We start from the raw sequence: 26,730 nt of genomic DNA, 5'->3' as shown, positions 1-26,730 counted from the left end.
TGCATCAGAACCTCCTCTGTTAACAGAGAAGGGTGGTTCTAACAGGAGATTCCCTCCCTTCTAAGGGGAGCGGAGGGCCCCATGTGCAGACCAGACCCAACTCACAGGGAAGTCCGCTGTCTCCCAGCGGCTCAGGTAAGGGACATTACTGGAAAATTCCAGTCTAGAAAGACACTCTGATGACTGTCTTGTGTTGGTTGTTCAGACTGGCAGCAACAAAACAACAAAGAGAAGTCTGAGGCCAATCAAAAGGGACTTCAAGGCCCCTAGACAGTTCATGGAGGGATCAGGAGCACAGGGAGTGATTTCCTTGATCCTTCCAGTAGCATGGAATAATATTGATAGGAACAGGCAGCTCCGTTAGGTTGATGCATGGCTCCGAGGTTGGTGTCAATGGAAAAAATGTGGGGTTTTTTGACCATGGGATGATCTATAAACACCTGGCCTGCTGTTACCTGACAGGATGAGTCTTTCTCAGATGGGAAGAAGAGTTCTAGCACAGGAGCTAGTGGCACTCATTGACAGAGCTTTGAACTAGCTTGGAAGGGGGAAGGGGACAAAACCAAGCTCTCCAGTGATGAGCGATGGGATTTTGTGCCAAAACTTGAGGATCCTAAAGGGATCCTTCAATCTGCTTCACAAGGTACCACACCTGAAATGTTTCTACACTGATGCACACAGCATGAGGAACAAACACCAGCTGGAAGCTTTGGCCCAGTCCCAGAGGTTTGACATCATTGGCATAAATGAAACCTGGGGGGATGAGTCCTGTGGCTGAAGAGCCCTGTTGGATGGTTGTGTTTTCAGAACAGACAGTCCACAGTGTGGTAATTATTAGAATGTGGAGATTCAGGACTGCAGTGCTGCTGTGCTACTGCAGGTGCCTCTGTTGCTGTAGTAAACCAGGATGGTTAACTCTGTACCTGTGCAGAGCAGTCACTGGCTGTTTTGGGGGCTGCAGAATGCATAAGACATCATGGACACTAATAAGTAATTAAATAAGAAATGTACAGAGTGTCTCTTACCATGGTGAATTTGAATGTTTTGTTTTAATCAACAGTTTTGCTTTTCAGGTTTCAGTAATATAACCCATTAACATCTGTGGATGTATGTGTTTAATTTCCACTAGCATTAATTGGAGTTAAATATTTGCATTAAGTATATCTCCCTTGAGCTCTCTAATATTGCTTGCGAAATGTAATCAGATAGTAAATGATTGTGAATGTACAATTAGAGTACAGATGGCTTCAACTGTGCATTAAAGTCTTAATATTGATAATCCAGGTTTTTGCTGGACATTTCCTAATACTCTAGTAAAAAACTGTTAGCAATGTATGTTAAAATCATTGGGTAAACTAGTAAAAACGAATCCATGTATGTTATAATTCAGCTTATAATCATGATTTATTTAACAAAGGTAATTAAACCACCTTTTGTTTACTTGGACTGCAGATCCTCAGCTTGCAGGGAGAATCTTGCCACATTGAACTTCAGGTGCATGTGGTTCACTGTGAGAAATCTGGAAGGTAGACAAGAACTTGTGGGCTGAAAAGATTATGAAGTGCTGATATAAAGTAATCTTTCTGCATTGAACAATTACTCAAAATTTACATCTCTGCTGCTGACCTTCATAATCTCCCACAGAACCACAGAATTACAGAACGGTTTGGGTTGGAAGGGACCTTAAAGATCATCCAGTTCCAACCTCCCCTGCCATGGGCAGCCTCATCTCTTTAAATTATGAAACTCAAGAAAATATTAAAATTGTCAGAGTGAAGTATCTTTAAAGTTGAACATGTCTCTTGTGGTGAGATATAAACTGCAAGTACATCTTTTTACCTGACACACTTTACTTCAGTGTCTCTTTATATACTCCATATCATCAGCTGTGTCTATAGGAGGACTTGTAATTTCCTTCTTCCTGGTGTATTTATTTCTAACCTGGTTGATTCTTATGCAAGTCTCCAATATCAAGGCCCTGTGTGCTCTACCTAACTCCAAGTATGGAAGCCTTTAAGTGTTGAACATGAAGAATGTGTTTAAGTAGTGTTTTGAATTGATGCCTGAGTTAATTTTGCCAGTGAAGCACTGGGTCCTTAGAGCACTATTGCTGTGTTAATGAATGTTTCCAGTCCTTTAACCTATTCCTTTGCCTGGGATTTACAGCTTGTGCTGCACAATGCTCTTGAGTAGTACTTGGGCTGTGAAGATTATAGAGAGATATTAAGCATTATAGCAATCTGACTGCTCAGCTGCTGTTATTTTTTTATAACACTATGATTAGGTAATTCCTGCCTTAATTCTGTGATTATTTCTTGTAGACTTCCAGTGGGTCCAGGGAGATGTATGTGAAGTTCAGTTGATGGTGTACAACCCTATGCCTTTTGAGCTCCGGGTAGAAAACATGGTATGCATCTTTCTAAATCTTCTCTTTCTGCTATTTTTATGAAGAAGAATCTCATTTAGACTTCCAAATATGGTTTTCTATAAATACTTTTAAAAGGTGGTTTAAGCCAGCATAACCTCAGTTTAACTGTGTGGTGGTGTCAATTTTCTCATATTTGTTGGTGATGAGGTATTGAAAAGAAAAATCTCTGCCACTCAGAGTGTTTAAGTGCTTTACTGGCACTGACCCATAAATCAATTCTGAACATTTCTGCATTGAACAGAATTCCTGCTATGTGATTTACATATACTGGTTTTCAAGTAATAATTATATCCTGAAACCTAATAATTATTGTACACTTGCTCCTGTAGTTTAAAAGCCTGCATTCATCCTTCCTTTGCAAATTCCTGTTTTGACTACAATTTAAAAACCTGATGAACTAAAATAGTTAGGTCTGAGAAGCTTTGGGTTTTAATAAAAACTACAGCTCATGGATTTGTTGTTCCCAGTGATTTATGTTATTTGAAAACACTCTAATGTCAGATGATCAGAAGGGAGTGAAAAAAAGGCTAAACCACTGGAGAAATATGTGAGGTTAGAAGGATCAAGCCCAAGCTCTCTACTGCTTCAGTTGGTTGCTTGCACTGTATCCCGAAAAAAAAGGCAGTTGTGGTGGATTTTTTTCTTCCCCTTCTTTATTCCAACTAACAGGATTTATAAAAAATTGTTACCCATTTAAAGGTTAAAAGTTCTCTAACTACCAGACCAACTTAATAGCCACTCAGTCCTAATCCAGCTTTTTCCTTTATTGTTAACTGTTCTTACCTTTAATATTGGTTTAAAAATAAATCACATCTCTTAGAGCCTATTGTTCTGTCAAGCTAATTGAATCAGGGTACATTTATTTGCTCATGATTTTTGTTTGGGTTTTGTTTTTATTGATATGTCTGCTGTGGTGTCTGGTCAAGCAAGTTGACCTAAATTACTGATAATAAACCACATATAATGAAGTGTTTTTCCATGGGAAATGAACATGCCCAAAGATTTTGTTTTTACAGCACAATAAAATTAATTTTTGGAAGCTTACATGCCACTTTCTCCAGCAGCATTTTCTCTCACCCTCACAGAAGTACTCAAATTTTTAAGGAATTAATAGAAAAAGTAGTTGTAAAGCTTCACATCAGAAAGGTCTCTGTGGGAATTAATTGATTAAGAACATTTTGATTTACAGTCTAATTTGTATTGTGTAAGAAATGATGTAGTTATATATTTTAAAAACTTGGACAGTTTCTTAATGAGGAAATTTCTTCCAAGTGCTTACACACACTCAAGAACTCAGAATGCAGTTATTTGCATAGATCTGCACAACATCCATTCCCTGAGCAATTGAGCTGTAGTATCACCAATGCTTCTCTTCACTGTTGTCGTGATAAAGTTCTGTCTTGGAATTAACACTGAATTCCAGTTCCAGTGGTAAGCACAAGAGGAATTAATTTGCAAACTAGATGCAAATAATTGAAGTGATTAACGTAATCAGAAATTCTGCTCTGCACAAATGTGGGCTCACTGGAAGAAATTGGTTGATTTTGGTAGATTTGTCTGCAGTATCAAGACTGTAGCAAGTTGAGGAAAGTGCCTGCTCCCCTGGATTTGGAATTCTAGAGACAATTTCTTTGGAATTGAGGCCAGTTTGGAGCTCCCCAAATGACAGAAACACTGACATCTGTTGAGTCTGTAGAGGAGAAGAATATTGGAGTAATTCCTACTGCTCTCCTCAATCCCAGGATGGGAAAGTGCAGTAAAAATGGGAGTTGGGCTCTTCCCAGAGATGCCCAGTGTAAGGTGAGAGTCATAGGAAACTTTTGTTATAAAAACCCTCTCTTTTTCCAAGCATGAGGGGGATCATACACTGGGACTGGATGTCCAGATGGGACCTCCATCTTCAGGAATCTTTAAAACTTGAGTGAACAGGATGTGAAAAATCTTAACTACTACCAAAGTTAGCCCTGTTTTGAGCACTGGGCTAAACAAGATAACCTCTACCCTTTCCTTCCAACCTAAGTTGTTGATTTTCCAGTTTCATCTGTGAACTTTCTAGAATGTGGGAATAGATATTACTTCATCATAAGAATAAACTCTTCTGTTTTCATTTTAATAATTCAAAGTGTTGTTTAATATTTTAAAAGGGTGTGTTTTATTATTAACATGTACTCATGCCTGCAGTCTCCATACGTTTTTCTTGTCTGATTTCTCATCACGTATCACATTCTTTCAGATTATTGACTCTCACAGACTCAGTTGCATATCCAGCATGTCCTTTTCTGTCATTTTGTGGCAGTTTCAGCTTGTTTGTCCCACAACTTTTGTCCTTCTGCCTGACTCAGCACCTCACCTTTGCCGGATGACTGCTCATTCAGGCCTGTTTCCAATCTTCCTTGAGTTTGCCATTGCTTGGTTTCATTTTTCTTTGTCGTTTTCATGGTCCACCATTCATCCATATGTAACTGTCCTGAAATCTATAATCTTACTTCTTTTTTACAATTTTCCTCTTTCCTTCAATTTAGGTTTGTTTGTTTTGATAGATCACTCATTCCATGTTAAATGAAATCCAAGCTTTTGCCGTGGTACTTTTCCTACTATGTCTTTCTGTTTGTTGAATTTCTATTGTGATGGTAAACAACTTAGTATTGAGCACAGGTTGTTAAGGAGAATGATTCCCCATGAAAAGGCTTTCTGAGCTTTTTCATTAATTGAAGTATTAATGCTGAGTCCATGTAGGTTAATTGAGGTGTGCTTAAGTAAAAGGCATTGAACTTCTAGACTTGACATGAGGCTGTGGACACAAGACTTTGATTAGTGTAGCTCAGATGATAAACCCTGAAAAATCGATTTTCTTTGTTGTTTTATTTTATTGTTCTCAAGGATCTTGGCCCACCTTTGTTGTTTTTACTCTTTATTTCCTGTCATGAATATTTTTGATTTGGGACTCTCATGAGGTATTTATTCTTCATTCTTGCCTGATTTCTGTGTTCCTTTTCTGTCTTTTTCTATTTCTTGTTTCTGTTTTGTCCATATAGTTAGAAGGCTGATCCAAAGAAAGGTGCAGTAGTGTTTGTAAAATGACAAATGTTTAATTATGGAGCATGGAAGTGATTGGGTCCCACAACTGTGTGAGTCAATAAAGTGAAGTAGGAGAGATCTTGGGGCTGATCAGAACAAATGCTTTAATAAAACACTGCAGATAGCTTAGCAGAATGAGAGACAAAAATGAGCCTTACTAGAATTGGCTGTGATAGATTAGACAGAATATTCTTGCCGTGCTGGTGCTGGAGTTCAGGTCACCTGGAGATGGGATGTTCAGCTGTAAATAAGTGCCACCACTTGGCCTTTTCTGCCAAGAATATTGATTTCTCTACAGACTTGTTCAGGTACGTGAGTGTTGGCCTCCAGCTCTTTTGTAGTTTGTTTTGCAATTTCTGCCATTACTTCGGTTTTCTATGCAGGAAAAAATGACCTTCACATTTCAGGCCTTCAAAAAAATCCAACAAAAAATTCTGGGAAATCTCCAGTGGATTTATTCTGTATCTTGAGACAAATGCTTAAAGCAGCAAACCACAGTACAGTGTGGTGAGATCTACTACTAAAATACATGTGAAGATGCAGTTCAAAATACGTTAAGTTCTTTAAGATTTTAACTACTTTTTCATCTTTGTTTATCAAGTTTACTATTAAAACCAAGAAAAAAAAGCTGAGAAATTTTGAGGCAATGTAACATATTGAGGGAAAGCATTTTCTCTTCTCCTACTGTAGAAAATACAGCCATGGTTCCAAGAAAGCTACAATATCTACAGACAGTGTAAACCATACTTAATAAATAGATATCAAGAAACGAAAATATACTACCCTAACCCATGAGAATATTGTAATTTATAATATTTAGTCTTTATTCAAGATTTAAGTATTTGTTCTGTAGTTCTCCCTCTGTTTGGACCTGTATTTAATTGAACACGATTAAGTGTGGTATTTTGATTAATGATGCTTTAAAAATGGCTGTTGCCTTTTTCTTTTTTTTTTTTTTTTTTTAACTTCAAAACTGTGCTATTAGGCCAGAGCTCTATGTTGATGTTTAAAAATACCATCTAAAATTGATGGTTTAAATTGTTTCCATCAGCTGCTCTTTCCTGAGTTCCCATCTTTTGCTGTTTCTGCCATCTTGAGAGAATATTTACTTACTGCTACACTGCATTTAATGGAGACTGTATTAGTCAAGAATGTACACAGAAAGGTGAAGGGGGAAAAAGAATAAAAATGGTTGTGTTTGGTGTTTTTCTAAGTCTGCCTAAAACAACCATATTAGAAATAGTAGGAGAAATTTCCCTTTAAGTAAATATTTGACAGTTTTTGTGTAAAGTATTTGACAACATCGTATACAAGTATGTTCAGCATGAAAACTAACTCTGAAGGTCGTGTTACTTTAAAAAAAGAATGATTGCATTTTGGGATTGGTAAGTAAAGCCTAAAAAAAGCAGTTACATACTCATGTTATTTTAACAGCATCCCCAAATGCTGCCATTTACATGCAAGTTGTTTTGTTCCTCTAAAACTAAAATGAGATTTGAAGTGATTGAAAGACATGCTGTGATAAAAGCATGCATATATTCACTCTAAGACAATTTAAATTGGTTTGTAAGAATACAAAGAAATGTAAACATTTTTCCTGTGTGTGTCACTCATACATTCCCCTGGAGGAAACCTTGGATTTGGATGATCTTTTCCTATAGGGTCACAAAGAGAAATGATTACTAAGTGATGACTAAATGATTACTAAGTATTACTACTTGAAATAACGTATAAAACTCTCAGGAGAAAAAATCTAACACATCTCCCTACTTTTGGTGGTGTGGCTGATATGTTTTATTTAATGGATGTGAGGGTACTTCAGCCTTGATTAGGCTTTCACTGTTAAACTGCGAAATTTTAGGCACCAGGGGGCAATGTTGGGCAAATATTGCAGCAGAATCGTCCGATTCAGCAAATTACGATCTTGAAATCGTCTTTCAGACGTTCTAAGATATGTTACTGTCTTTTAAAACTGACTTGTGTGGCCTAAGTTTTAACGGTAAGTATATTGATTTCAATTTATGTGTGGAAATCTGAAGTCTAGTTGATTTTTTAATATATATTTTTTTTCCCATTTCAATGAGTTTTAATGCTTTCTTAATATCTTTACTTTTAAAAAATTGGAAGTTTTACTGAACAGTAGAAGTCTGAAAGTGGGGGAATTGAATGCTGCTTTCTTCTTTTTGTATTAGTGCACTTCAGGCTCTTCAGTTTCTAGCCCAGGCATGTGGCCATAGTTTAGTGTGTGCTTAGTGCAGGTGTTTTGGCATTTGCATTGTGTTTGTTCTTTAAAAAAATCCCTTTGTTTTCATGGTTTGCATTATATATTAGAGGATATTTAGGGGTCTCTGTCAGTTTTGTTTGTTTACATTTGCTACAGCTGATAGTAAACAATATATTGGAGGGCTTGTGGGTTTTTTATCACTGATTTTGCAGGACTTTAAGTCCTTGGATGAAAGTTTTTAGTTGAGGTGAATCCTGAATAATTCAAATGTATTTGAATATTAGGCCATTTGAATATAGGTGATAGATCGATGGTTTTGAGACTAAAATAAAAAAGCTTTCTGTACCTGTTTTAAAAGTGAGTTCTGGAGAGTGTATGGGGTCACCTTTTGTTTGTGTTTTAAGATTTGTTTCAGCCAAAGCAAAAGCAGCAGGACTACATCAGTGTTGAAGTGAGAATGTTCATCCCATTTCTGTGGGGTGAATCTCACTGGAAGGATTAATGTGGGAATCAAAAAGTCTGAGTGCTCTGGTACACTGGGTGGTGAATATATAGAAAGACAAAGTTAGGTTTTACTTACGTTTTTGTGGAATGTTTCTGACAGCTGAAGTCTCCACGTGAAATGGGAGGAAAATGAAAGTTCAGTAGAAATGAGGGTGTGACAGAGTATTTACTTACAACTCAAGTAAAATGGTGAAATGGAATTTTGTGCAGTCTCAAGGGCAGAGTTCTCTAATGCAGTTTTCCACAAAGCCAGAGTAGCTTTGGGTGAATTAGCTGTTGCCTCAAGACTGTCAAGTCTACAAAGAAGTAATTGCTAGGACAAAGATTTTACAGATTTTGTGTATGTTATGTGTTTTTCTGTGGCTCAAACCATGAGTTTTTTTCATCTGTCTTCACAAAAGTAGCATGTTCCTCTTTAATAGAGTTCTCAGTTCTCATGAAGCATCCACACGGAGTTGAGATTTAATCCAGTTGTGCTTACTGCTTTACTTGATGGAGCTCTTTGTGTAACATCTTTATTTAAAAATAAAAATAAATATGTGTATAGGAAAACAACTGGTAACTTTCCAAAATCAAATTTACTTTCAAGAGTACATTCTATGCTCAAGCATCTTAAATTCATTAACCAAGCTTAAAGAAAACTTGCAGTCTACTAAGAACAGTAATGCTGTGTTCAGAAGTTTCTTCAATTTTTTTTTTTTTCTGCTTAGTTTCTTGTTTTGTCTCATGTTTTAAATTTAGGATGCTAAAAGATTTCTCTGACACTAAAGGAGTAACTGCAGGCATTTAGGCTTGAGAGAAGATCAGTTCAGCAGCTTTATTCCAACTCACTGAAATGTTTAGGTTGGATGGTTAAGCTAAACTTCTTCTGTTATCTGTGAATAAAAATATTTTTTTCCCCTTAGAAAACATATTTTGGCCAGGTAATTAAAGCTAAGCAAGACCTGCTATTGATGTGTGATTTTCACTACCCAAAATCTATCACATATTCTAGTTGAAGTCACAGGTACAATTAAATGTAGGTACAAAACAGCACCATGCGGATGATATCTCTGACTTTTTTACTGTGCTTGGGTATAAATTTTTATTAGGTTTTCATACATCATTCCAAGCTCAGTTCCTGAAACATGTTTCCATGTTGAATACAAATCCTGCTGTAATTCTGGATGCACACTGCAGTCACTGCGACTTGAACCCCAAAATAACTGCTATGAGTAAATTGGAATAAATCATAAAAGTTTGGCTGATGTAATGCATGGGATTAAAATACAAGTATGTAGCATAAAAATGTAAGTGTATATCATAAATGGATTTATCTGTGTAACGTGTTTTTTTCAGGGTCTGTTGACAACTGGAGTAGAATTTGAATCTCTCCCTGCTGCCCTTTCCCTCCCTGCAGAATCTGGTCTCTACCCTGTGACTCTTGTTGGTGTTCCCCAAACCACAGGGCAGATCACTGTCAATGGTAAGAGATGGCTCCAGTCACTCTGCGTGGGCAAAACAACCTGAGTTTTACACCTCTGTGGCTTGCATGGCTTTGTTTGCCACGTGTGTGTTCACCACTCTGAATTCTCCTCAGTAAGTAAAGGAAAAAAGCAGAAGAGGGAATCTGTTCCCTGTACCAGGCTTCATTAAAAACAGCCTGATGAATCACTTGGTTGCAGCAGCAGTAACAAGCACATTCTTGGAGTATCTCATGTGTGAGAGGACGAGGATAATGAAATCCAGCTCCCTTTTATTAATGCTTTCATTTGGAAAGCTTCTGAGGAGGATTACTTGAACTTTTTTGTTGAGAATGCAGAAGATAATCTTGCAGGGTTTTTTTTTTCCTTAATTAATTGTGTTCATGTAAGATTACAGAAATTTTTGCCCATTGCTTCCGTGGAAACAATTTAGCCAGGGTGTATGGCCTGTTGCAGTCAAGATATCATTTCCTTAATAAGCCTAAATAAAACAGTGTTTGTAGTAAGGAAGAAAATTAAAGACCTTTTACAAAAGATGAGCAGACCTAGAAAAGGAGGCATATGTGGAGAGGATGGATTCAACATGTAGTAGGAGTGAATCATCTTACCAAATCACATTTTTAAATATGTCTTCCTGGAATACAAAGTTAGGATACAGGATAAGAACCATTTTAGTAAAGCTAAACACTAAAAGATTATGGCTTTGAACTTGAAGAAACTCTGTTCTCACTGAATTTTTCTTAAGTGCTTTTGTGTCTGCTCATAAAACAATTTTTCATGTGATTTTTTTTTCCCCAGAAACTATTTCAGTGGATACAGAATAGCATCAAAGCATTCAGAACATTTGTACTGTAGTTGTCTCCTTTGAGTTCCACGTACTAAAAATGTATTGCAAGTAGAGGAGTTGATTTCTGTACTTGGCAGCTTTTTGTGTGTCAATGTATCAAATTTTCCTTCAGATATAACTCATAAATACTGCCTCGTAGGGAATCAGTGGAGAGGTATTTTTCTACTAAATTGAACTTTCAGAAGTTGTGGTCTTCTGTGGCAGGTGTCTGTTTATGCATGCATATTTTTTCCATCAATAATTTCCTTTAGTATTCTTTTATCCTTCTGGATGCAGTTGAGATTCTTTCCTATAAACATTTTTCTGAGGAAGTAGGGAACGTATGTTGGAGGTTGACATGTTTTATGTGCACCAGAGAATTTGGTGATGAGGTATAAAATGGTGTCCATGCTATGACTTGAGATGTTGATCCTGTACAGAATTCTGTAGAAGTTACTGTAATGCAGAAATCAGAGGCTCTTTACAATTTCTTTTATTTTACATGCCACAGATGCAGAGGTGAACACATGTGTTGTTTGTACATTGTCAGGTACTTATAAATGTTGTTATTTCAGGGGTTTGAAAGTCCTGTACATATTATGTGTCCTGAGAAGATTTTCCTGTGGAGAAGGTGGTGTTTTGGGTAGCAGATGCACTGACAAGACCTGACCAGTAAGCTTAGTACTTAAGACCTGCCAGAAAGCAGTAAAATTCACAACTGATGTTTTCTTCTAAAACTCAGGTTATCATACTTCAGTTTTTGGTGTCTTCAGTGATTGCCTTCTGGACCATCTGCCAGGAGTGAAGACCAATGGCTGCACTGTCGAAGTCATTCCAGCTTTGCCAAGGGTGCAGATCAGCACCTCCCTCCCAAGGTGAGAAATTAAATTAAATTATGATTTTGTTGGGTCATATTTAAGTGTTAGTCACATGCTGAATAAAAACTCTGCCATCTGAGTGTATAATCAATGCTTGAGAATAAGACATAATCTGTGCCTGGGTTCTTTGCTTCAGAATGCAAACCTGAGTTTTTTGTTCTACTGCTTGAAATCCTGGAATTTTATAGAAATATGTGGAAATAATTTGGCAATACTCTTGTGCTCAAAACCTTGGTTTTGGGCAAAGAGGAATGCATCAAGCCAAGAATTCACAGTTTATATTTTAACAATCCAGTCCAGGTGTCCTTGTTCATTCAGATCAATTATTACAGAAGAAAGAAAAAGAGAGAAAAATACATGGAAGAATCACTAATGAATACATGTACATTTATACAGTGACTGAAAACATGATTTTTTTTGCTTTTTAATATGCAATTCCATGATACTTTTTTCAGAATATGAAGGGAAAAAAAGAAATTCCTTCTTCCCTTTCACTCCACATGCCCAAATTTCAGAACCCTGAAATGCTAACAGTACATGACAGTACATTCTGTATGATCAAAAAATACTGGTTTGAAGTCCTCATCACAGATCTGTTCTGAAAGACTGAAATCTGCTCCTGTTTGTGGAGGCTGCTTGTCGTGTGGTAAGGAAAGACAGGATCAAAGGGAAGGATGGCAGGAATACCTGCAAAAAGAAGTGGAATTATTGGTCATTAATCTCAGTAACTTTTGTCCTTGTATCCTTGATGCTTTCTGACCACTCTGCATTAGCACAGAAAATACAGTCAGGAATGGAACCTCTGCCCATCTGTCTTGTTCTGCAACCTCCTTCCCTCATTCATGCTCCAAAGAGTTCATTTCTAGTCCTTGTTTCACGTTTCACACAGGGAATTTTTCCCAGGATCCACTGCCCTGAGGTTTATGCCCTGCACTGTCCACTAAACCTGCTCATTGTAATGACCTGCTCTTGATTTTCTTTTACCTTTTCCCTTTCTTACAGTTTTTACAAGTAGTTTAACAAGCTTTCAGAGTTAGAATATATATTTTGTATTGTTTGAAATCTGACTTGTCTTATGCATAAATTATTAATTTTTGTCCTCAATGGGTCTAAAAAATAGGAATGGAAAATGGTATCTGGTATCTTCAGCAGAAGTTTCTGAGTCTTCCAAGAACAGTGAATACAGTAACCTGGACAGGCTTTTAACATTTTCATCATAATACTTTGTTTGTCACATTTTGTAGGTCTGCTCATACACTTCAGCCTTCTTCAGGGGATGAAATCTCCACTAACGTGTCTGTCCAGCTGTACAATGGAGAGACCCAGCAGCTCATCATTAAATTAGAAAATATTGGAACAGAACCGTTGGAGAAACTGGAGGTGACAGCAAAAACAGTCACCAAGGGTGTGTATGCTGATTTATATTTGGAAATAATCATGCTGACTTCTTCTCTGTTAAAAGGGAGATTATTTGTGTTATACTTCTTTTAGGTCAGTTTAGAATAAATATCATAGTCCCTGTTACAGAGCTGAAATAATTCAGTTTGATTTTATTGTAGGAATATAGGAATGAATGTAAAAGTGTAGAGAGATGAAAGGAATTGTAGAATCATCTGTGTGTTAAGGGTCACCTGCTTTTCGGAAATCTAGATCTAATTTCAGTGTTACTTGGGAAAAAATCCTGAGGCAATTACTTGTAAAGAGGAAGAATCTTGGGTCTAAATTATTTTCTCCTTATGTCTAAATATGCTGATTAGTTCATTAAATAAATTACTATTAGCAGTAATGTTGTCCTACTTGAGGGAGTGGAATTAAATAAACCTGTTTCTATCTACTCAGTGAGCAGTAGGAAAAAAAATGGAGAGAAGACTTTAAAAGACAAAGCAATAAATAAAATAAGCTATTGTGAGTTAAAAGAATAATTGAAGCTCTGGAAGAAATACAGCACATCCCCTGTGTACACTTAATTCTCTTGAAATACTCTGGCCATGTTAGTATTAAAAAGTTGTCTGATAGATGAATCCTGCTTTTGTTTTGTGATTTTTTTTTTTTTTTGGTTTGTCCTCTGAGGCATTGTTATGAAAATGATCTTAGCAGAAGAACTGCAGGTGACAAGCAGCATAATCTTTACTGACAGTAGAAATACCTTACTTTATTGCAGGTTTTATTCTGTCAGTGTCAGAGCATTAAAATGCAGTGTGATACGTTGTGATTTCTGTTCATTTCAGTATTCAAGCTCAGAATTTTTTTATAAGAGAGTATCCCCCCCTTTCCACAACATCAGAGAATAGGAGTTGCCAATCATCTCAAAATAGATTTTCGGTCTGAGACTTGTTACCTGGAATAATTTTAGGAGTTGAAACATATGATGACTTACTCTTCGTATTTCAGAAATTCCAACATGCTCCTCCTGGGCCAGGGGCTGTATGTATGAAATGGAGAGGCCAAATACAGCATTCAGGTGAAATGGAAACATTGATGGAATGAAATGTATTAAATGGTTGAATATATGGGCCTGTGAATCACATGTAAATCAGAATTCTTGTATGTAACATTACACAGTTAATGGGTTCATAGTGTTGAAAGAGAGACTTATGTCAGCTTTAAAACCACCATCTCTCCATGATAACTTCTGTTAAAAACAGTGGGGGAAAAGGAAAAGAGTTGATAGACTCGCCTCTAAGTTCAGTAAAACTTTTAATTGTAATTCATCCTGTATTTTCTTTCTCTATAGAAGATGCTTACAACGAAGTCCCTTTGTGTAGCTGACAGTGTTTCAGATGTTATTAGGCATGATAACTGTCTATCAGAAAAAGGAAGATTTCTGATGAGTAAGCTATAAGCATGCATGCTCAAAAAATGCAACTTAAATCCCCATCTCAGAAAAAAAAAGGAATGAGTTTTGAGAGGCACTGAATGATATTTGTTCTGACAGTGTGAGAACTGTGCCATCAGAATCATGCAATCAGAAATGTCTGTGTGGGCAGAGACCTCTGGAAATCATCTTAACCTTCTTTTGAAAGCAGAACTTAAGGTGATCCAGGGTCCTGTCAGGCAGAATGTTCAGTTTCTTGCACCATCTCACAGAAGTGAAATGCACCCCTGTATTTGGAACTGTGTGCTTGAGATGAGCTGTTACTGGATGAAAAAAACCCAACTTAAATTAAGTGTGACTTTTTACATGACTGTGCTGTGGAAACAATGTAAAGCACTGGAAAAGACTGCCCATGCAAGAGGAGCTAATGGTCTACATTAAGCATGCAGTAATTATGTTATTTCAAATGTGATTGCATGGAGGTGTTGCAAAGTGTCATAGAATCAATCACTGAATGGTTTGGGTGGGAAGGGACCTTAAAGACCTCGGAGTTCCAATTCTCCTGCCATGGGCAGGGATACCTTCTACTATTCCAGATTGCTCAGAGCTCCATCCAGCCGATTCTTGAACAGTTCAAGCGATGGGGAGTCCACAACCTCTCTGGACACCCTGTGCCAGGGCCTCACAGTAAAGAATTTCTTCCCGATACCTAAGCTAATCCTGCCCTCTGTCAGTTTGAAGCCGTTCCCCTTTGTTCTGTCACTACATGCCCTGTCCAAAGTCCCTCTCCAGCTCTCTTGGAGCCCCTTTAGGCACTGGATGGGGCTCTAAGATCTACCCAGGGCCTTCTTTTCGCCAGGATGAGCAACTGCAACTCTCTCAGCCTGTCTTCGTAGCAGAGGTGCTGTGATCAACTTAGTGGCCTCCTCTGGACTTTTTCCAACAGGTCTCTCATGTCAACAGGTCCAGCATGTCTTTTTTGTGTTGGGGATGGACCTTTGCTTTTTTTCATTTTAAGTCTCTTCCATTTTAGTTACGACCATAAATTTAAACAAATGCATAGGGATGGAGTGGTGGTACAGTGACATGGGCTTGTGGTGGTCAACGGGGAACTAAAGTTTTGTAATGTCAGCAGCTCTGTTTGGTCCGTGAATACGTGCATGGAACTCATGAAGGCATGACATTAAACCATCTCAAACAGCATCACAAACTCTTGGTGTTACGCATCAAGGTGAGAGGATATGCAGGTGCTTATGAACTATCCATAGTGTATTAAGAAGTTGTCTCTGGTTGTTCTGTACTATTCCTCACTGAAATGTGCCTGTTCAAACTGCTCAAGGTCTCCTTAAAAGCTGGTGGTCACCTTCATCTGCCTGACCACAGCTTGCCTGTCAGCTCAGGAGCCTGTGAGAAGCTGTTGTCCCATTTCAGCCAAATACACAGAGCTTTCAGTCAACCTTTGTTTCACCTGATTTCCTTTGGTTCTTTTTGTCTTGGCAGTTGCTTGTGAATCTCTTGCAGCTGCTGCCTGCCTGACCCATTTCCCTACTTTCTGTGTCTGGAGCCACAGCTTTTAGCACAAAGATGAGTATTGTAAATGGCAAACATTATCTTTTTTATTGCTGTTGGAATTACTGGATGGGATTTGCTGTTGCAGTGCAGTGACCTGACCCCCCTCCCTTGTTATGTTAGCATTTATAGCCAGTCACTTTCCTTGAGGAAGCCAACTTCTCTGGCATTGTTTTGAGTGGTGTCATGTTAATGAGAACCTCTGGAGGTAAGACTTTCCCACTTGCCTTCCCTTACTTCCTCTCCTCTGTCACTCTCAGGTGCAGCTCTTTGGGTTTTCCACTCTGGCCCTTAGATAAGTAAGAACTTGAACCCCCTCTGTGCAGTTCATAAAGGGCATCACAGGGTTTTCGAGTCCTTCAGCAGCCGTGTGTTGTGGAACAGATCCTGAGGCAGCTCAGCAAGAGGGACTTGTCATGCTGCCACAATAGACACGTCTGTCATGGCTTTTAGTGTCTCACTGCACCCCTGAGCCAGGCTGTAGCATCTGTAGGTTGGACATCACATGTCCATACTGTCAGGGCCAACTCTGTGTCACCTTACACTGTCCCTCACCAGGTCAGACAGTTAATCCTTTTTTTGGAAAGATGACCTGTGCAGAGCTGGATGCCTTCCCACCCTTTGGCTGCAGTCAGCTCTTGTTAGAAGCTTGTTATATCTCAGTTGAGGGAGTGCAGTCCAAAGGCTTTGATAAACCAGCTATTTGATCCACTCAAAATCCACTGTTTTTGAACTTGAGGCTTGAGAAGAGCCCATCAGGCAATCTTAGCACAAGTGGTGAGCCCAGCTACACAAACTGAATGAACCCGGATGATGAACCAAATCCTCATTGATCTTTCCTAGAAGTGACTGACCTCTGGAATTTAAACATAGAGAAACAGGTTCAGCTGTCCAGCTGTATTCTTCCCATGGCCTTTGAACACATCTGCTAGACCACAAATGAAAAATCTACTCTGAGGTTCAGGAAGAAGTGTGAATACCCAGGACTAGATCTATTTACCTTTTTTTTAGCTAAAGAAAACTTTGTAAATTCTTTCAAATTGGAGTTGGGTTTTTGTGGTGGATTGATCCTGGCTGGATGCCAGACACCCATCAAAGCTGCTCTGTCACTCCCCTCCACAAATGGCCAGGGGGCAAAAATATAATGAAAGTCTCATGAGTTAAAGCCCAGGAGAAATCACGTACTGATTACTGTCACAGACACAACAGACTCAACTTGGGGATATTAATTGAATTCTATTGCTAACAAAATTGGATGGGATAATAAGATATAAAATATATCCTAAAAACACCTCCCCCCTCCACCCCTCTTTCCCAGATTTTCCATCTCCTTGCACAGTGCCACTGGGAGGTGGAGATGGGGGTTATGGTCAGTTCATCACACATTCCTGCTGCTGTTCAGGGGGAGGAGTCCTTCCCCTGGCTCCTCCCTGGAGTGCAGGGGAACCTCAGCTCTGGCACCTGGAGCATCTCCTGCCCCTCCTTCTCCACTGACCTTTGGTGTCTGCAGAGTCGTTCCTCTCACATATTCTCATCTCTCTGAGCACAATTACTTCTGTGCAATAACTTTTTTTTTCTTCTTAGTGTGTTATGACATTGTAAAGAACGTAACAAGTCCTGCAGGTTCATTTCTATCTACCAGGTCTAGGAGAAGTCAAAATGTATGAATGCCAATGCCTGTGCATTTAGAACTGATAGTTATTTTGAGTTTATAAAATAAACTATAGCAAAAAGCCAGTTTTACCAGGGGATTTAAGATTGAAAAGAACTGAGGTTCTTGTGATCTCAAAAGAGTTTTCTATCAAGTTTCTCTATGCAAAATGTCAGAATGGATTTTTTCTTTGGCAGACCTTAAAATCTGTTAAAAGTTAGATTGGCCTGGGATAACCCAAAGTTGGTTTCTGGGTAAGCTTTTACATGATATTTGTTAGGATTTTAGTGATTTAGTATCCAGTAAAATGATGAAACAGGTTGCTATTTACAACTCCTGATAGCAGTTGCTTTTAACTTCAGATGTTTGCTAAATGCAGATTTTGGACTCGAGAAAGACCTGAATGCAGGCTTGCCCCAGATTAGCCTTCCACTGAACTGAAAGGTCTGAAGCCAGAGTATAATCCACTGTAACAGTGATTACTGAACAGGGTCAACATTGTTAAACTATAAACAGTGTCAGATAAATATAAATTAGGTGTCTCTCTACAGCGTAACTTTTAGCTCAAGCATTTAGATCTTGTATTGTAATTACTAGTGTTAATTAGAAAATATCTGCAAGGGCTATTCTCACTTCAAAAGTCTTTTCACTTGTAATGTCTTCAAATAAATCTCATACTTAATGAAAACATGTTTTGGAAACAGTTTGGTGCTCCACTGCTTGGGATAAGTCCTTCTTTGTTTACACTGAGGGAAAACATTCCTTTAGCATATTGGATTTTCACTTGTTAGGAAAAGGGGATAGAGATTGCCATACTTTTTTTCTTGAAAGTAGAAGAAAATAATCAGAATGGTGATATGGTTCCAGCTAAATCATTGGATGAGGTGGAGGTGACTTTAAGGAAACAATTATTGGGAGGATTTTTTATTTTTACCTCATCTTCGTGTTTATGAAGAAATCTGTACTATTGATTTGATGGGGAAAGACAACACAACACCTGGTGGTCTGTGAGAAGAATATATTTCAGGCAAAGCTGTTATTGTTTAGGTAGAAGTTAATGGAAAAAACATTCTCCTGGTTTTCTCCTTCCCTAGAAAAGGAAACCAAAAGTTTCTGTGCAAATCAACATGATTTGGACATAATCTGGAATTCTGATTGCTGTTTTTGAAAGATCCTTTATTCCAGGTTTAGTTGTAGAGGCAGTCTGCCCACCCTGTCCCCTCACATGTGGATCTTAGATGATGGTTTTGGAAAGGTGCTGAAATCCCAGCGGATTTTAATTACCTTGCTCTTCCCAAGTAGCCTGGGAGGATGTAGAGATGAACTGTGTGACTTTCAGTGGTCCCTGTTATGCAAAGCTGTGCTCAAATAGTGTTTAAATGAGCTTTTAGAAGAATTCTCCAATATACTTTGGAGATAACATACATTGCTGTAATAGATTGATGTATTTTTAGGACTCTCCCAGTCAAACAGTCACTTTTATTTTATGTATCAATAGACTTTCTTGTAGTACTTTGCATGGTATCGTTGCATATATGAATCAATTTAGGGATGGGGTGGGTTGACCCTGGCCAGAACTGAAGACCCAGTATAGATGAACAGTAAATTCTGGGGTTTTTTTTTTCTCTTGTTTTATTTTCTGGCATGTCAGGCTTATGAGGGAGGACTTACAGATCCCCTATCTCATATGAACCAATGATAAATAATATATTAAACAAATTTTCTTCTGTCACAGAATAATCCTGTCTGGCAGCATCCTTAATGTTTGGCTCTAGTAAAAAGCTGCTTCTCAGCTTTAAGGAAGGACTTTATAAAAAGATGAAAGCCAGTAGTCTTCATTGCCTTCTCCATTACTCAATAAATAACTGAATAATGATGTTACAGCTGTTTCAGAATTCCAACTGATTAAGTTTGGTGTATTTTGATGAAAAGTGCTTTGCATTCATGTGACACCTCCTGAGCTGAGTTGTGTAAGATTCAAAACTACATGAACTTTTAGAACCCCTGCAGGCTATATTTAAAGTTTATATTTAATGCTGCCTATTGTGCAATTTTTTTTTCTTCTGGTAGTGGTCTTCTTCACTTAAATTCGTATTTTGAGCTTTGTGATCTGTATGATTCCAGGTCAGTGTCAGTATCCAGTAACTTCTCTATCCTTCTAGTGTTACATTACATTATTTTTTAATACCTTAATTCTGAATATTTTAGATTTTAAACAGGACATGACAAATTGGTTCATCCTCTCTACAGCAGTTCAAAACTGAAATTTCCTTAATGCAGGGCTTATGCTCATGAAATATTTACTTACTTTGATACAGAGAAGCTGTATGGAGATTTCTTGAGTTGGAATCTAGAAGACACCCTCTGCCAGTTTCCTCTAAAACCTGGAAAGATTGCAACATTTACTGTAAACATTAAAGTGAAGCTGGACTTTTCATGCCAAGAAAACCTTCTTCAGGATCTCAGTGATGGTGAGTTTTTCATTTCTCCTTGTTTAGGAGGGTTGTATGTGCTGCTGGAAACACTTTTCTAACTGCTGTGCCATTTGTGTTAAACTGATTTGTGATGTGGCTGCGTGTTTGAATATTTGTGTCTTGTAAAGCAAAGACAACCCTTGGCTGAGCTCTACAGATTGAAGGGTGAATTTTTGAGACAGCTGTGGGCATGAGAGTCTCACCCAACTTCCCCATCATGAGACCTTGCCATGGTATCTGTTAAAATGTTTTTTGACAGTGTTTCTGTGGTATCTCTTTGTATCCTTACCTTATGAAGGTAAAGAAAAATAATTCACAAACATTAGTGGGGTTTAAAGAAAAATAGCATTGAGTTGATTATTTAATTATCCAGGACTGCAGAATTCTGAAAGATTGCTGAGTGCAGTTTTGCCTAAAGTGACAGACTGAAATTTAAGGCATAATCCCCCTAATATTTGTACTGCAGAGAAAGTCTCTTCTGTTTAAACTTATTTTGAATAAAAGGAAGCTGCAGTGTTTGCTTCTATTAGAATTATTTGGAATTACAAGTACCAGGTAACTTGTAATAAGGATTCCCTTTTTATGATAAACACACAGTCTTGCTGGAGTAATTACTCAGTAATTTTTTCGTTTGTCTGCTATGTTTACACTGATTAAATTAACTTGACAAAACAATATATTCCTGTATTAAAAACTCTCTGTTATTTGAATTTTTCCCCAGTACTCACTTGCAGGGATGCATTACCATTATAAGTAGTCTTTCAGTATGGAAAAAAATACAACAAAATTACATGCAGAGCTTATTCAGGTTGAATAGGAATGATTTCTGCGAGTTACCTTGCAAATGCATGTAGACAAAAATTATAGTAATTGTTAGTAATGATTGAAAGATTTTGGTTTTGAAACCTCCCTAATATAAAATATAAAGGTACTTTAAAAATATTTTAAGACTTAACTGCACAAACCCTACAGTGTTGCTATACTAAGGTTCAATTTAGAACTTGCTGAAAATGCTGATAGTGAAGGAAGAGCACACCCTGATATTGTGAAAACACAGGTGCTTGGGAATTGAGACTTTGAGAAATGCCCTTGATAGCAAGTGAAATTATGTAGACTATAGATATGTATATATAGATACATAAACACACATATATATAACATTTCATTTTCCCAGTGTCCAAAAAGCTCTGAAGCTGCACTTGTCTAGGAGCTTTTCAGACAAAATAACATAAATCCAAAATATTCTGTAGGAGATAAAGATAACATACTTCTTGGTATGGATACTGAACAGTTGTGGGATTTGGGATTTGGATTTCAGCCTCTGTTGTTTACCTTTATCCAACTCTTACAGGACCACAGATGAACAAAATCTTTGAAAAACATTTTTACCTTACCATTTCTGCTTCCTGCTTCTCCGGAAAATTGTGTAACTGGAGCCTGGAAGCAATTCAGCCTTTCCTCATTCAGTGATAAAGGAGTAGGATCCATTAGTGCTTTGTTGGAACTTTGGTATCTGTGGGTGCTGTGTACTCTGTGTCCTTTGAAAGTGTTATTAGAGATGCTAAGTATATTGACTATTTAGTTGCTACTTTATTTTTTATGTATTGCTTTTAACTTCACAAATGCTGTACTTTCCAAAGAGTCAGGTAGGAGCCTGATGGGAAGAAGAGTAAAGAGCTAGAAAAATCAATGGCAACTATGACATGGCTTTTAATCATAGGGTAGCTGTGGTACCTTTTTCTTTTGAAGACCAACCACATTTACAGTGATGATCAAAATACTTTTGTCTTAAAAGTAATGTCTTTGGTAGGGCAATTTTTACTTTCATGTCTTTTCATTTGCTGCTGGAATTGTTCCCTTTTGTGCTGTTTGTAATCAGGACATGGTGCAGAAGGAATAAATTACTGATGTTTCTGATGATACATGTTCATCCAATTGGAAAGTAAACCAAGTTATCAATCAGAATTGGCTGATGTGTGTTGATGCTGTGCTGTCTCACAGAGAAAAATGTTGGGTGTGTTTCTAGATTAAAGGAAGCAAAACCACGAGTGGCTGTACAGGATCAGATCACTGACTATCCAGTCCAATATCCTAACTGTGACAGTGGCTGAGAGCAGATTTCAGTGGGACAATACAAGAAAAATTGTGCACATACTTCTGTTTTCCTCTAGGCTTTTGGCCTCCAACTGTTGTTAGCTCAGGAGCTTCCAGGGCTGAATATGGTTTCTCTGGTTTTAGGCACTGTTAGTCATCTTTAGTGGGTTTCTCTTTCCTAAAATTCTTCATTCTTCCTGTCAGCACTTTACAATGTGCCGTGGCAAGAAAAGTCACAGCCAAATTAATTTTTAGCAGCTTTGCACTTACTGGTGTCCTTGTGTGTACAGGTTTTTGTATTGCATGAGAGACGTAACAGGACATCTTCCAAAGATGGTTCCTGCAGCGATTTGATGCATTTCCCCAGGGTACTGTCACAGCAGACTGGAGACTTCTACCTGGCTTAGTTGTCCCTGTTATGGAAACTGTTGCACATGCCAGCCTTGTCTCTTTGAACTCTCAGTTCTGTATGTTTGAGGGAGGCCGTACACACTCTTTGAAAGGTGATCTATGACCTAATGGTGCTCTTTATTTTGGTTTATATTACTTTCCTTATAATCATGAGGTAATGCACCATTTATCATTTGCTTTTTTGACTGTTGCTGAGCATTGATTTGGGAGATTCATGAATATCTGAACCATAGCTCCATGATCTTGCTTCTCAACAGAAATGATATGCTGAGAGCCTCTTACCACATGTATAAGTTTAGGATTTTTTTCCCCATTTATTTATGCTGAATTTTGGTATTTTATTGGGTGTTTTCTCCTGTGCAACAAAAGACAAAATGAGAAGAAATGGGCTCAAGTTGCACCAGGGGATGTTTAGATTGGATATTAGGAAACATTTCTTCACTGAAATGTTTGGAAAACATTGGAACAGACTGCCCAGAGTGGTGGTGGAATCACTCCCTGAAAAGTGTTCCAAAAAAATGTATGGATGTGGCACTTGGGGACATGGTTTAGTGGTGAACATGAAGGTGGTGCTGGGTTGAGAGTTGGACATGATGATCTTGGAGGTTTTTTCCAACCTTAACAATTCTGTGATTCCATGTCTTAAAGTCAGTTGACCAGGATTTGGGAGATCCATGCAGAACATGTGTTTGCTGCAAATTCTAGCAAAATTTTGGATCTCTTGATCCTCAGCTGGATGGTGCAGGGTTCCTTCTCTGCACGTCCTTGGCTCTCTGGCCAGGAAGGTCAGTGTGGGTATTTAATTTTATTCTGGGGTAGCTACACTGAGTGAGGCAGGGGGAAGCCCTCAATCTGCCCAGTACAGCCAGCTGTAAGGAGCTGAAGCAGTGAGGTCTCTGTCACCTGTTAAGGTGACTAAAAAGGTCAACAGGATACTCACATTATGAGCATAATGAATTCCCCTTTCCAGCTATTACACTGTAATTTCTGAAATTCAGCCTTCCCCTGACACTGAATGGGGTAAGAACAATAGCTGCTCTTTCTGGACTATAAGGTACACGGTGAGTTGTTTGAGGATTTTAAAAAAGCTCCTGTTACGTGGGGACAGTGTTTTGCAAAGTTAATGAATTAATTTACAAGGAGTACTTCATTATGTAGAATGTTAATGTTCATTTATTCCCTGTATAGGGAACCTAAAGACAAGTGTGAGAATATTTAAATTCATAAACTCATCAAAGGAACTAATTAATTACATGTTGAGAGAGAAGCAAATCTATGCCTTAAGTCTCTCCTTCCCTTCTCTGGGGGGGGGGGGAAAGGTTGCAGAGAAATAATAGCATATTTCTAGAAGCACTAATCTTGAATATTTTTAACATTGTTTTGCAAGACCAGTGTATATTTCATACTCACTTTGTTGTTTTTCTGCTGAAATGGTCAGATTTTATCTACTTCAAAATGTCCCTGCACTTACATAGTGTATAAAAGCATGACAAAGCTTTTTTTTTTTTTTGTTGGAATGAAACTTGGTTTGGAATTTAAATGTGCACTTGACAGGTCTTTCAAGAAAGTAGCCTGGAGGACTTTATTAGGATAATGGTATCACTGATGATGGGGTCCTCAGAGATGTCCTCAGAGATAATACTCCTCAGAGTATTATCATTTCCATGTTACTCTGCTTGGTAGCCTTTGAAACACTTAATCATTCCGAGTATTCTTTTGAAGTGACTTCATTTCTAAGAAGTTTTTTTGTCTCTGTAGTTTGAAGATGTCAGGTTGCTTGTACTGTTAAAATGAGTAAATGAGTTTTTTCCTTCTGTTCAATTTTTTTTAAATACAAATGCTTCTGTGTCCTCCATAAATTCATCACTATGTAACTTCAAAAAATATTCTTAACTTTTTGAGAACTTCTCATACAGAATTATTATTGAATTCCAGCTTCAGTAGCTACAGAAGATAATTACAGAGGATAATCTTCCAACTGCCTTTAAGATAGATAAATAATCTTGTCTCATGATTTGACTAATATAGGGTGGGATTTTTTTAACAGTATATAAGTGCCATAGTACTTCAGCCTATACCAGTTGTACCAGCCACCAGACAAATACACAGAGGGACTGGTGTTTCAGACCCCAAATCTTTACAATGTAAATCTCTAAGACAGACATGAGGCAAATAACAGTAAATTGGTTATTGGCACATACAGGCTAATAAACCTGCCATCCTGTTATGCTGTTCCTTTGCTGAGGATTTTATTTTAGCATCTAATGTAATCTGCATAAATAATCTCTAGTGTTTATTAGGAATTTCTTTACACTTCGTTTGTTCTCTTTCATTGCATTCACCCTTATTGTAAATTTATCTCCCAATTTTAGTTCAGTTCAGCAACCTCAGGACATAAATCCTTTCTTACAGTGCATTTGTTATTGTTAATTATTGTCTTCAAAGGTAGTGGGGTTTCAAAGAAGTGCTCAAGTCTGGTACATGTCATCTGTGCCCTGCTCCTGGGAGCCAGAGAGCTGATGCATTCCCAGGAACTTTGCCTGGAGTGCTGCTACCTGGGGTCCCTCCTTTGACAGTCTTGAGCATGTTCTTGTGAGAGGGAAGGAGCTGCATCTCAGTGCCCGCCTGAAGTGTGAAGGGTGAAGGGGATTATATTGCCTCAAACTGTATTCTGGTGTTATTCTACTCTTTGTTGCTGCACACAGCAAGTTTCTGGAATTCTGACCACTTCATAAGAATACAGTTCTTTTTCTAAGGAAAAAAAAGGCATTCAAGTTCAGCAAGCAGAGTCTGTCTCCTGTCTTGAGTTGTTTTTTTTCTATTTTTCCACATGTTTAAAGTACTTTAAAGCTATTACAGTGTTCTTATGAGATGTTGCATACCAAGAGGGTTTTGTTTTGAAATTTCAATCAGGGAAGGATTGACAAAATAAACAAATGGGTTGAGGTGGCATTTAGCTTTCATATGTTATGATCAAGCTGTGTACTTTCCAAAACCTCTAGGATTCTATGACACAGCATCATAGAATGGTTTGGATAGGAGGGGACCTTAAAGCTCATCTCATTCCAACCCTCTGCCATGGGCAGGGACACCTTCCACTATCTCAGGTTGCTCCGAGCCCTGTCCAACCTGACCTTGAACATTTCCAGGGATGGGGCATCCACAGATTCTCTTGGCAACCTGTGCCAGGGCCTTACCACCCTCTGGGTAAAGAACTTCTCCCTGTCAGTTTGATGCCACCCCTCCTTGTCCTGTCACTCCACAGCCTTGCAAAAACTCCCTCTCCAGCTCTCTTGGACCCCTTTTAGGCACTGCAAGGGGCTCTAAGTTTTCTGCAGAGACTTCTCTTCTCCAGGCTGCACAGCCCCAGCTCTCCCAGCCTGTTGCCAGAGCAGAGGTGTCCCAGCCCTTGGATCATCTTTGATGCCTCCTCTGGACTTGGTCCAGCAGCTCCACGTCCTTCTGATGTTGGGAGCCCCAGAGCTGGATGCAGCACTCCAGGTGGGACCTCACCAGAGCAGAGCAGAGGGGCACAATCCCCCAGGAAACATCCCTGGGCTGCGAGGGGGATCCCTGCTCTGGGCCAGCAGGCCCTCCTGCTCTCCCTGGAATGGGCTGCTCAGGAACGTGGTGGAGTCACCATCCCTGGAGGTGTTTCTGGAAAGACTGAACGTGGCACTCCGTGCTCTTGTCTGGTTGATGTGGTGGTGTTCTGTTGTAGGTTGGACTCAATGATCTCTGAGGCCTTTTCCAACCTAAATGATTCTGGGATTCCTCCTCCTCCTGCCCCTCTTGGGGTCCCTGTGCTACTGTTCAGGAAGCTGCAGGAAGCAGATCTGCACTGCTGTTGGATTGTATGAAATTCTCCTGGAAAGAAGGAGCACTTCAGGCTGAAATCTTCCAGTGTTTCCATCCCGTGTGACATCGATTTGCCTGGGCACTGCCTCAGAATCCAGACCTCTCTGATGCCCTGCTGTCAGTGGGACAGTTTATAAATGTTTCCTTGCTGTGGAGTTTGAGACTTCCATAGCTGTGATATACCTGTTGGAAAGTGTATCCATTTTTGTCCCCTGGATCAGGCCAGTGATCCTTGCACAGGACAGGACAGGAGCTGTCCCATGCCACCTCTTCCTTCAGTGCTCAGTTACCATGTTGTAAATCTACGGGTTTAACTCCCTGAATGCACTTTACCTCATTCAAATAAGAAATTGTGTGGGATTCTTCTGTGCAGTGTTGCTGGGAAAGTGGCTAATGAAGCTAAATTGACAATTTACTTAACATTTGAGAGGAGAGAGGAAATGCTGGTAAGAGATTT

General features: G+C 38.6%; 1 protein-coding gene across 10 annotated transcripts in view; it reads left to right on the top strand.

The window, feature by feature from the left end:
* Nucleotides 1-26,730, top strand: part of TRAPPC9 (trafficking protein particle complex 9) — a 480,517-nt gene that overhangs the window by 53,402 nt on the left and 400,385 nt on the right. For all 10 annotated transcript variants that reach the window (XR_004244481.1, XM_032134195.1, XM_032134121.1 and 7 more), the window contains 5 exons: nt 2,322-2,407; nt 9,573-9,699; nt 11,266-11,398; nt 12,646-12,806; nt 19,755-19,907. Coding sequence is in view for 9 of the 10 variants with exons in the window: in XM_032134195.1 (XP_031990086.1) it covers nt 2,322-2,407; nt 9,573-9,699; nt 11,266-11,398; nt 12,646-12,806; nt 19,755-19,907 (660 nt within the window). In the remaining variant the exon portion in view is untranslated. The remainder of the gene's footprint in view (nt 1-2,321; nt 2,408-9,572; nt 9,700-11,265; nt 11,399-12,645; nt 12,807-19,754; nt 19,908-26,730) is intronic.

Source organism: Corvus moneduloides, chromosome 1 (genome assembly GCF_009650955.1).
Source record: "Corvus moneduloides isolate bCorMon1 chromosome 1, bCorMon1.pri, whole genome shotgun sequence".
NCBI classification, from domain to species: domain Eukaryota; kingdom Metazoa; phylum Chordata; class Aves; order Passeriformes; family Corvidae; genus Corvus; species Corvus moneduloides.
This window is presented reverse-complemented; position numbering and strand designations above follow the sequence as displayed.